At 54.4% G+C, this 11,795-nt stretch overlaps 1 protein-coding gene across 8 annotated transcripts in view; it reads right to left on the bottom strand.

The window, feature by feature from the left end:
• Window positions 1-230: 230 nt before the first annotated feature.
• Window positions 231-11,795, bottom strand: part of LOC106748250 (protein Tob1-like) — an 83,799-nt gene continuing 72,234 nt past the window's right edge. For all 8 annotated transcript variants that reach the window (XM_014626588.1, XM_014626593.1, XM_014626590.1 and 5 more), the window contains 2 exons: window positions 4,487-5,384; window positions 231-3,589 (listed from right to left, as the gene is read on the bottom strand). In XM_014626588.1, coding sequence (XP_014482074.1) covers window positions 2,893-3,589; window positions 4,487-5,220 — 1,431 coding nt within the window. In that variant the 5' untranslated portion in view covers window positions 5,221-5,384 and the 3' untranslated portion in view covers window positions 231-2,892. The remainder of the gene's footprint in view (window positions 3,590-4,486; window positions 5,385-11,795) is intronic.

The raw sequence follows: 11,795 nt of genomic DNA, 5'->3' as shown, positions 1-11,795 counted from the left end.
GGGGGGGGGAAGAAACGATCAATCTGCGAATAGCAAACGATTCTCGCGATCGGACAAGCCTCGTCGCCTCGCCGACGAGGACAATAACGCGCGGCCTGTAATTACGTAATCACCTAATTAACCTCGTGAACGCTAAGCGGCGACGTTGCCCTCTCGAGACTGCTCCGCCCGCCGTTCGTTTTCTCCTTCCTCTGCTCAGCTCCCTCGCTATCTTTGTACTCTCGATTCTGTTTTTTAGCACCGTGAAGCTCCGCGAGTGACTCCGCTCGAACGAATCATTTTCGTAAGAAACGGGAACTCGCTGTGAATCGCGCTTAACGTCCGCGGCAAATCTGTCTTCACTGACGGGAAGGTCGACTATTCTCGGCTCGACCGCGTAGAACCGCGACTGTGCGTCATTGAGAGATCGGGAATCGCTTTTGCATAAATAATCGATGAAACGTTACGCTATCCGCGATGAAGAGAGGTAGCGGAGAGAAAGAAAAAAACCCGTAGTAGTAAATGGAAAAGTTGCCGGTTGAAACGCACAGCAGCGGCTGCGGCCCGAGCTGTTGCCGAGTTTAACGATTCGAGGAGGTTTTCCGACAGGGAGGGTCATCGACTCCGGATGTCGAATCGAAAGGCAATATCTCGAAAGGAAATCGATTCCCGAGAGTTTTTCTGCGGCGGGGCGGGGACGGGCTCGCAGGCGAGCAAATATCGAGAGGCCGGCAACAAGGCCACTTACGTTCCTACGAACACACCGGCTCTTTTTCTATCTCGTCCTCAACTACTTCTTCTTCTTCTTCTTCTTCTTCTTCTCCTCATCCTCTTTCCCTGTTCATCCCCTGTATATCACACTCGTCGTCACACGCACACACACAGACACATGCACACACACATACGTACACTTTCTCTCTCCTCCCCCCCCCCTCTCTCTCTCTGTCTTTCTCTCTTTCTCTTTCGCTCTCGCAATTTCTCCTACATTCTACTGCATTTATTATAAAAATAAAATGTAAAATCGTACCGAGGACGAGTTTTCCGAACGGTATAAAACTGCGAGCTCGTTCCTGTATTATCACTATACTCACGAAGGAGAGATCGGTCCTTCGTCCTGATCGCGTGTTGTTCCTTCCTCGCCCTATCTACCGTCTCGTGCGAATGAACGGGCCGTCTTTTCTTCAGCGTAGGTTCGTCTGTTTTCTTATTTTTTTTAGTTTCTTTTTCTCTTTTATTCTTAAATCTCTCGATTCAACGTAAGGTTTTCTCTCCCCTCCCCCTCTCTCTCTCTCTTTCCGTAGGGAAGCTATCCGCGGTCCGATCTTCGGCTCGTTTAGACGCGCTTATGTATTTAGTGCCTGAACAGCTTCCGAGTTAGCTGCCGGGTGCGTGGCCCGGATACATGTTCGAGCGCGTATCGTCGCACGACGCTCGCGATCGATGGAAACTGAGAAAGCTGGAAGACACCTTACCTTATCGATCTATCGGTCCACGGATCTGTATCTTTTTCTCTATCTATCTATCTCCCTCTCTCTCTCTCTCTCTCTCTCTCTCGACGGCTCGCTCGGCTCACGACGAGCGGGGACAAGTGTGTGGTATATAGTTCCTACCGTTTCGCGAGAACCCGTGAAGAGTAGTGAGTAGTGCATCTTGAATATAATACATAGGCTCTACAGATATATTCATTATCAATTCTCCGACTATACCAGTGAAAAAATAAATTATTACACGTTGGTAATATCTGTGTGTGGGTGTGTCGCGTGGTTACGTGGTTTCCGTTTTTTTTTCCTTTTCGATATATATGTATGTCTCTCTCTTTCTCTCTCTCTCTTTCTCTCTCGTGCGTGGATGCTCGCGTGTGACGTGTGGTCTACGTGTGGTGTCCGCGTGGGTTCGTATCGTCGTATATAGAGTGTGAGTACATGTACGTGTGTGTATGTCGCTTTTTCTTTCTCTCATTCTTTCTCTTTCCCTCTACGTGTGTATGCGTCGAGTGTGTACGAGTCTTTGCTGTCCCAGGTGTCGGCGCTCGACGCGTCGTCCGAACGTCCACCGGTGCGCTACGCACCGCACGATGTGCGTGTCTTTGCATGAGACTTCTGTGTGTATGTATGTATGTGTGTGTATGTGTGTGTGGAACAGCCACACGCGGTGGCTTTCGTCGAACTCGCGCCGTCGCGATCGGGTCCTTATCGGGTGTTTCAGCTTTAGCACATACACACGCTCTCGTTAGTCGGCCGTTTTTCTTTCCTCCTCCTCTTCACCACCTTCTAATCATCTCCTCTCACCTTCTCTTCTCTTCTCCACGCCTAAAACGTTCGCACGCACACGCTATCTCGCAACAGGCGTACTTTGGAAGCAGACATCTCTCTCTCTCTCTCTTTCTCTCTCCACACGCACCACACACACACACTCTCTCTCTCTCTTTCTCTCCCTCCCTCCTCAACCTCGCCTCGATCGTTCGAATCGAGGTCGATCGTTTCGGCTGTCTCTCTCCTCGCCCTCCATTTCTCCCCCATTCGTGAAAAACGCGCCGATCCTCTCTCTTTCTCTCTACCGATCCTACCGTCGACGGTGTGTGTATGTGTGTATGTACAAAGTATCCCGAGAGCTCCTCGGACAGGAAAGATCGCAAGGGAAAGAGCCTCTCTTCTCGGAGAAGCGTCCGGATGGGGTGGGCGCGCAGGCGCCGACGGTCAGCGCAACGGTAGAAGCGGCCCCGTCGGGAAGAGAGACAGAGTTAACCGGGGGACAGACACCCGGTGCTCGTGGTCAGGGTAAGGAAGCCGGACTCTGCACGCCTGCGTCCCGACGACGCAGGGACGACGCGGGGACGACGATCGCGTCAGTCTCGCGACCCTTCCGCTTGCCGTCCGCGCCGAGGCGGCCCGACGCTTGAGCACGCGCGAGGTATTAGTTGGCCACGAGCAGGTGCTGGTACTGGCTGGCCGGGTAAGGTGCGACGGAGCCGAGGCCGAAGTTGTTGAGGCCCTCGACCAGAGCGCTCTTGTCCTGCTGCTGCTGCGCCGCGGCGCTCGCCGCGCCGTTCACGTTGCCGTTCGTCGTCGCGGTGCCGATCGGGCCGAGATTGCCGGCGCCGCTCTGCGAGACGGCGGGGTTCGCCGTGCTGCCGGTGCCGCCGCTCGTGCCGTTCACGCCGCCACCGTAGAACTGGTGGCCGGCGAGGGCGGTCGGGTCGAGGTACGACGACGGGAACTTGGCGCCGGCGTAGAGATCGGCGGGCAGGTAGCCGCCGTGGCTCGACGAGTCGAAGATGTTGCGATGGGGGAACTGCGCGTGGTACGCCGCCGGACCGTGCTGGAAGAAGTACGCGCTCGGGTCCGTGTGCTGTTGTCCGCCACCGGCGACTATGCTACCGGGTGACAGGCTGCGACTGCGCGGCGAGCTCTGCGAGACCGGCAGACCGCCCGCGGCGGTCGCCTGCTGCTGCTGCTGCTGCTGTTGCGGCGGCGGCGGCGGCGGCTGTTGCTGCGGCTGTTGGTGCGGCGGCTGCTGCTGCTGCTGCTGCTGCTGATGATGGTGGTGGTGGTGGATCTGCTGCTGCATCGCGCGCTGCTTTATATAGTTCGAGAACTCGGTGGGCGACATCCTGAAACCGAGCGTTAGACCGTTGCGGTTCGTCAGTGTGTCGTGCTGGCGTACTGCGCGCGTACGAGGGTCGGGCTCGACCGGGTGAACACGCCCTCCGGCTCTCACCTGGCGCGTCGCACCCTGGTGCGAGTTGGGGAGGTAGGTAGCAGGAGCGCGTGCGGGGCTAAAGTTAATCGTGTATCGTCAATATTGAAAGATTGTCTCCTACGTAGTCGCTCTCTAGGTTGCTCTCTAGGCTCGGGGGCGCATGCTCTGCTTGGCTTCTACTTGCTTACTCGCCACGCCAGCGTGATCTAACGTGGCCGAGACTCTATGCTCGCACCTAAGGGCGATCCCACCGTTCAACTTGGCACTTGTGTACCGCGGGAACTCGGAGTAGCGTTAATTTCTAGCGGAGATTATTAATACCTGTACCCGGGATCGTTTCAAGCAGCATTCCACGAATACACACACACACACACACACAGATTGGGTTACCTCGGGAAGACTCGAGGAGCATAGCGTTCGCGAGCGATCGCGCCTTTCCTATAACAGCTACCCTGCCTCCGAAACAGATCGCGTGACTTTATCATCTCTCTCTAATCTCGAGCGACTCTCTCGTGAGCGTCGCTCCGCGAAACGCGATACTCCTCGAGCGGCGGAGTGCGCGACGAATCTCCGTCGCGAAAGAACGATTTCTCGTACGAACGAGGACAAACCACTACCTGTTACCGCCACCTTCCACCTGCGCATTTCCAGCTCGCAACGGCTGGGCGAAGTCGGGACGAGCGAGATTATATCAGCACCGTGCATTCTTCCCGGCGGAGGTTAAACAGGAGCCCGCAGCACAAACGAGCGCCGATTCTAGCGGGGCTCGCAAGCGGGAGTGGGACATCGATCGGCGAGTAGTACTAACCTGTTGGCGCGTTTGCTGCTGGTCTTGAGTTTGGTGCTGCCGAACTTGGTCTGAGCGAAGGTGGCGGTGGTGAAGGTGAGCGGGGCGGTGGTGCGCGGGATGAAGGCCGGCACAGGACTGGGCGAGCCTTTGAAGGAGCTGGTGATGGGGGTCGGCGAGGGTGCCGACGAGGAGCCGGAGCCATGGCCGCTCTGCTGATTGTTGTTGGACGAGCCGTTGCTGGTGTTGCTGCCGAGCGAGCTCGAGAAGGGCGAGGTGGACTTTGGACTGAGGCTAAGACCGCCCAGCGACGTGCCGACGGCCTCGATCGGCCTGAAGCACTGCGCCTCGGGGTTGAAGGTCTTAGTGACCTCGCGATCGGCCGAGGTCTCGTCGTGAGGATCGCCGGTCTCGGAGTAGAGGATCTTCACGGCGTTCAGCTCGCCTATCCGGTAGCTGACCTCACCTGGATCGACCCAGACGGCGAGCTCGGCCGGCAGGTTCTCCAGGATGTCCTGGATCGGCACACCGCTCTCCTTCGCGGCGCGCTCCAGCACCGGGTCGACCGGGTCGCCGGTCTTCAGGCATCTGAATGCGGACCCCTTGAACGGCTTCTCCGGGTACCAGTGACCCTTGAACTTGTCTTTCAGGGCCTTCTCGAGCTCCTCGCCGAATATGTTGACCCGTCTGCGCGGCAGTTTGTTGTATAGGTACGATATCACGAAGTTAAGCGCCACCTGCACCTCGATGTGCATCTTGGCCCTCGGGAGAATCTTCGAGCTGTTGACGCTCGTAGCGGCCGCGGGATAGCACCGAGGACGTCCGCACGATCGGCCGTCTTGCCACCGGCGAGGGATTGTTCCGGGTGGTGGTGTCACCTCGACTGACGACGGACCGCGATTCAGAAGAGCCCCCGGATCTGTAATCATAACCATAACACATCCACGTTACGTATCGTGTTAAAGTGCGCTTAGTGATTGAATCATCGGTGCGTGTGTGTTACGACCACGGCTGGGAAGTGACTTTTACTAGTCACCCGTTTCGTTCAACTTCCTGTCGCATTTCCAGGTTAAACGCGCGAGTCTTAATTACGGTCCTCGATTCGCGAACGAGCGCCGGGAAATTCGCCGACTGTAATTGGCAATATTATATATATTATCGGCGAACGGTATGCGAGGATCGCTCGCTTCCTTCGCGATTCCGTGGGAAGTGCGCGTCGAAGGAACTCGCCGACTGTCTTGGAAAAGGACTCGTCCGTCGACGGCGCGTTATCGGCTCCTTTCACGAGCGAGGCTCGCGCATTGAAACGGAACGCGGCTTCCGGTTACTCATGCCCGTTCCTCGGCCCCGCGCGCTCAAGGAACCGAAACAGAGCCGATCGTTTCTTCCCACCCCCTTCATCCCGAGGTTCCTCCCGAGCGCGTCTCGAAGAAACGTCCGCCGGGATAACGCCTCCTCCTCGAGCAGGGCCTCGTCGGACGCATATTTAAGAAACAGAGTGAGCACACGGTCAAGTGTCCGTGATCGTTTCCGTAAGGAAGAAATTCAGAAATGAAATAAAAGAATACAATGAAAAGGTAATTTTCGGGTCAAGAATGTAAGGTCTAGAGAGGCGGATGTGCTCGGGCGTCATCATAAATCAAATAACGAACCGGCAAAATGTCAGCGTCGTTTGTGTCGCAAGTCGACGCGCATGAGACGTCGAGTGGAATAAATATTAGACGCGCCGATCGTTTGTCACGATCAAAGAATTCTCGAGTAATTGTATTTAATTAACCCGTGGTGCGCGCGTGTTTTTCGATTCAGCGCGCGAATGTCTCCCGTTAATCGACTCTCTCCTCGCGACTCCTTAGAGAACGCACGTCATCGAAACAAAAAAAAAAAGAAAGAGATTTTTCAGGTATGCGGTATTATTTATGCGGACGCGAGCTAATTGCGTTTGCGCGCTCCCCCCCCCTCCCTCATTGTCGCCGCCAGCCTAACCGAGTTCTCCGCAATTCTATCATTCGGCCGCATTTTTTTACGTTCCCGAGGTTGTTTATGCGCGTCGCCGAGCTCGTAAGTCTGCGTGAATTATGCACGCGAAAGTGACGGTCGAGCGAACGCGCCGCTCGTATAAAAATGCCTACGTCCGCAAACAGTCCCGTGACGTAAATCGGAGGGTTAGAGACGAAGCGGGGGGGAGGAGAGGTCGAGAAGTAATAAAAGGGATTGCTCTTAGACCCCGGCGAGCGACGAAGTCGCGCGAACGTCTATCCGCTATTCGCGAGCCTCGCCGCAATTGCGGAAGTCGCTCCTCTCCGAACGGCACGGAGAGCGAAAGGTGTTCTTCCTCCTCCACCTACTACTACCACTACTACTACTTCTCCATCTTTTCTCTTTTCTCGCAATAGAGATTCTTGGGCGTCCACCAAGGGCTTCCACGGCTGCCGGATATATCCGGCGACCCGAGAGTCTCGGAACTCGATTCCGCCTTTTCTGGCTTCTCCTCTTCGACCTCGCGATATCGCGAGGGAAAACCGAGCTCGGGTCGAGGCGGAGAGAGAAGAAAGAGACGCAGAGAGGGAGAGAGAGAGAGGAGAAGCGAGAACTGCAAAAGAACTTCCACGACTTTGAGGCCGGTGACCCTTCGAAGACGAGAGCCTCGCTTCTTCCAGCGACTTCCTTCACTTCTTTCTTGCGCGGATTTTATTTCTCGAGGCTCGTTTGTCTGAGAAAATGTATCCGCCACTCGATTGACTCGTTACACTTTCGAGTGCCTTCGAAGATGCGCTCCTCCATTTCCCGTTAACGCAGCCTGTAGTTACCGTTCGTTCGGCAGCTCGAAATTTGCGGGAATATCGGCTCGGCCTGAGAACGACGATGCGAAGTATCTCAAGCAAGAACATGCGCGCGCGCTAGAAATATATATTGTAGAAAATAGGTTTCACGACTTTCTTCCTCTCTCTCTCTTTCTCGCCTACTGAGCAACGTTTCGGGCAGCCTCGTTACACACTCGGAGAACTCTGCAACGGCGGCTTTACTCGGCGCATCTGCATGGCGACGTACTCGGTTTTTTCCGCTCGCTTCCTGTACTTGACTCGGTGGCAAGTTTCCACGCTTTGGCTCGAGCCAAGAGGCGCGGGTATGTAGGTTAAAGCTAGCGGTGCTGCGGCGGTTTCTACTTCCAGCAGTAGTACACGGCGACGGGGGTGGTTGTAGGTATTGATCCCGCGCGGCAGGGCTGCCGGAAGGTTCTCAAGTTAAAAATACACGGCCTTGCGGCTCGCCGGCTCCGTGCCTGACCAAGTGCTCGCGAAGTGCCGTAATTTCCGCCACCTTGATTTTCCCGCGATATTCCCCGGCTCGAAACGTTCACCCGGGCTTGACATTGGAAAAAGAGGCTGCTTCGTCGTCTCCCTCTACCATCTTTCGCTATGCCGAAGAACTGTCTGCTTTCTAAAATTAGTTCCTCATACGGGATTTTAATAAATTAGCCTTTAAACGATGTACGATGCGGACTCGACCTCACGATCTCTAATCACCCACGTTGTGGTGACTCCCGAATCCGACGAGACGGCTCGTCACAGATTCAACTGTCCCGTAATTCGCGGCGGAATTTCTTATTCGCACAGCTTGTGACGTGCGAGGTTTCTCATCGTAGTGTTAGAATTTCAATCCTCCGTCACAATTAATATCCAGTTGCTCGTCTTCTCCAGGTATTCAATTAATTCTACTTTTGGGAGTTAACATTAGAGACGAAAAGATGAAGAGAGACGCGGAGGGGAGAGAGAGAGAGCGAAACGCCCTATTAACGACACGAGGTAAACTGGAAAGAGCGTACCACGCTGCGGGGAAAAGCCGTGTCAGAATTTGCTCCACGCCCGGCGTCGTGCTGACTCTGGCCGCTGATTATCCACGAGTCGGCGAGTCGTCGAGGATCGACTCGCGCGGCACAGGTGTCAAAGTGTCAAAGAGATTTTTTCTCAGCCTCACTCCCCCCCTCCAGCGCGATCGAGCCTGGGTGGGTGCCGGCGCCCTTTGTATTTACGCCGGACTGAATGGAGGTCGCGTAACAGAAGGGGTACGGTATGTGGGCCGGAGATAAAACGTCCTTCGGCGAATGAAGTCAATGGAGCGCGGGACACCGTGGCTGATTCTCGATATTCTCCACGTGCGCGCGCGTCCTTGTCGACGACACAGGCTGACGACGCGGCGGCACCGTAACGAACGATCCCGGTGACAAAGAAGTTGGCCGGCTAATTATGCGCGGCTACTCGCTCGCGCATTACGAGAGGCTTCGCCGAGCCATCGCGTGCCGAGCGCGCCCCGTTTCGCCGATCAATGTACCCGCGTATTCGAGAAGACGAGGCGAAACGCGCCGTATTCACCGAGCGGGAAGCGCGAACAAGGTGATTCCCGTCGTCTTGCCGCTCTCGTCCGGACTCATTGCGATGATACGGGGAGGATCGCACGAAGGACACTGATCGGTTCTCAACCGGCGCGTTGTCGCTGGTAAGAATAATTTATTTTATACAGGAGAATAAATATATCTCTGTCAAACCTGTTTTCTCGATGATAGATATATGTATTATTTGTATTAAATAAACTCAAGTCGAACAAACACGTACGTTAAAATCCAAGGAAAATCCTTTCCCTCCGTGTGTACATGTATTTTATACGTAAGTCGTTGCAAGCGGGAGGGGAAAACAATCCGAATTGCCGGCTTATTTTGAGAGACGATAATTTTTCGAGTTAACAGCGCGGACGAATACCAGAGTCGATTATCACGACGCGAAGTATCTGTCAATTCAGGATTCAGGCCGAGCGTGGAGGGATTAAATCCGTCCAGCAGATACAGCGCGCGCGCTCGGCTCGGCGTACATACCCGCTTAATCGATCCCCGAAGAAACACCAGAGAGCTGATTTAATTACGCCGGCCGTGAAAATTGGGTCAAGACGACGCCCCGCCCGTCGTCCCGGGGCGTCGCCACGGCGACATTGTATCCTTCGGATCGGATAAAAGCTTGTCGATGGGCTTTAAGCGAGCGCGCGCGCGACGAGCCCGAGGAAAGCCGAAGTCGCCGAGAGGCGTTCTGGAAAGTGCGCGCGCGGCCTGTAATCAATTCGACGGAACCTGTTTGCGGATTACCCGTCGGGCACGTTCTCGCCGGCGCGACGATTACTCCACTCTGACAATGAACGCGACCGAGAAAGATATAGGTAGAGAGACAGAGTGAGAGAGGGAGGGAGAGAGGTGAGCGGGAGGAAACCGTGTGGAATCGCGTTGCGTAACCCGTCGCCGGTTATACAACGAATCGGCCGAGTCACGTGCGCACGGCTGTCTAGCGGCGCTCTCGAAAGCCCGTCGTTGGTGGCAAAGTCTCGTCGACTTGCACCGATCTGGAACGATCTCGAGAACTTCGGTGCATTGAGACTCGATGTGAGTAACTCGGGTGGATCTCGTCGATGTGACCGTCACACTCGCGTTGCTCCATTTCAAAGCGATTTTCAGTCGTACGCGTAGCGCATAAAGGTTGAAAATTACAATTTTCATTTTAATTATTACAATTTCCAAACTTTACGTGTGTATGGTCTCGACCACGAAAGAAATTGCGACATTTTTTTTGTCGATTTCTTCTTGCCAAAACTTGCCGCTTCCGGTAATTCTCAGGAGATGCATTTTCATATTGGCCACGAGATGCGTTCTCGAAACTCAACGAAACAAATACGTTGCTATCTTTCGGTGACTGTACATATGAGAGATTAAACATTGCGTTGACTTCGCGGTAAAAAGTTAGTTTTAATTAAAAGTAAAAAGTTTCTATCCAGGGAATGGTACAACCTATATGACGCCGGCTGCGATACGATTCTCGGTCGCAATTATTAACGTAGAGTTGATAAACAAAGGAAAAGTGAATATTTATCGTCGTCTAAGGAGACCGCCGTACTCGGAAACTTCACCGACAGAATATTGATTTTTCCCGCAAAGTTTACATCTTATTGGCTGCACGGAAATTATAAATACTCTTGCACGGTGAAAACACACGCGAAAATTAATCGGAGCATCGCTCGATATGTGACGAAAATTACGAAAAATCTCCGAGTAATCACCTGTTTGAGTTCTACGAGTTGCGCAGAGTGCGATATCGGCTTCTGGGCAGGGAGGGCAGAGAGAGAGAGAGAGGGAGAGAGAGAGAGAGGAAGGGAGAGAAAAAATACAGCAAAGAGAGCGCGCGGCAATTATAGAAGCTACCAATTCTTTTTACGCGTAATTCCGAGAGACGGTATTTTCGTACTTCGTCGCGAGTTATTCTCTTCACGAGTACTTCGCGCGATGGTAGAAGGTCGCAAAGTCCGCGGGAGGAAATCCTTGGCGGGTACGCTCTCGGGAAACCCTTCTTAGCGGCGAGCGGGCTGAATCCTCAAGCGTGTGCAAACATTGACGTTACCCACGTGGACACGTGCTCGACCGCTCACGTGACACGCTCGCCTGATCTTGTTTTTCACGTCCGCCTCGACCAGGTGACTTTCTCTCTCTCTCTTTCTCTCTCTCCCTCTCTCAGACCTCTTCGAGTAATTCTCGCCACGGCGATTGCAACGACGATCATCCCGGCGTGTCGTGAAAACTTCTCATCGACCGGCCGGGGGAAACGGGAACGCGGGAGAAATAAACGCGGCGAAACGCTCGCTCCAAATTACATTCTCCCCTTATCGGCGCAGCTAGGAATTGAAAAGGATTCCCGCGACTAAATTAATAAGCGAGAGAATTATCTACGAGCAAGTGAACTCAGGCGATTCAGTGTGAGAGAGAGAGAGAAGAAGAAGAGGAAGAAGGAGGAAAAAGGAGAATCGCACCACCTACCAGCGGCGGCGCGAGATTCTGCCGCGAATCACGAGCGGAACGCCTCGCGGAATCTTCGGACCTTTCCCTCCCGCTTAATAACGCTTATCTGATATCTTATTTATCGGGAACGAACTCCCGTCCACGGCCATTACGCTTCGACCTACTCCAATACAGGCGATTCTTATTGAACTTTATTGTACGGGTTATAATAAACCACGCGCGCGCGCGCTCTCCCTCCCCTCCCCCCAGATTCTCAACCCCTCGCCGCCTCCTCACCGTCCCCTCACACCTCCGCTCTGCTCTCCTCTCCTTCTCGAGCGCGCGGTGCCAGGCGGGCCGACAGATCAATACGACACAGCCTCCCTGCAGACACGGGCGCGCTGCTGCTCCAGATAACAAGGCGAAGACCTGCCCCATAAGCCTCCATTTAAATAGCGCCCCAAATACAAGTAGGGCCGCCCCTCGTACGCAAGGGATGTTGAGCCCCCCCCCCCCCCCCCCCCC

This window comes from Dinoponera quadriceps, unplaced genomic scaffold, assembly GCF_001313825.1.
Source record: "Dinoponera quadriceps isolate SergipeBrazil2010 unplaced genomic scaffold, ASM131382v1 scaffold2600, whole genome shotgun sequence".
NCBI classification, from domain to species: Eukaryota; Metazoa; Arthropoda; class Insecta; order Hymenoptera; family Formicidae; genus Dinoponera; species Dinoponera quadriceps.
The sequence above is the reverse complement of the archived record's forward strand: the minus strand, read 5'-3'. Positions and strand labels throughout refer to the sequence as shown.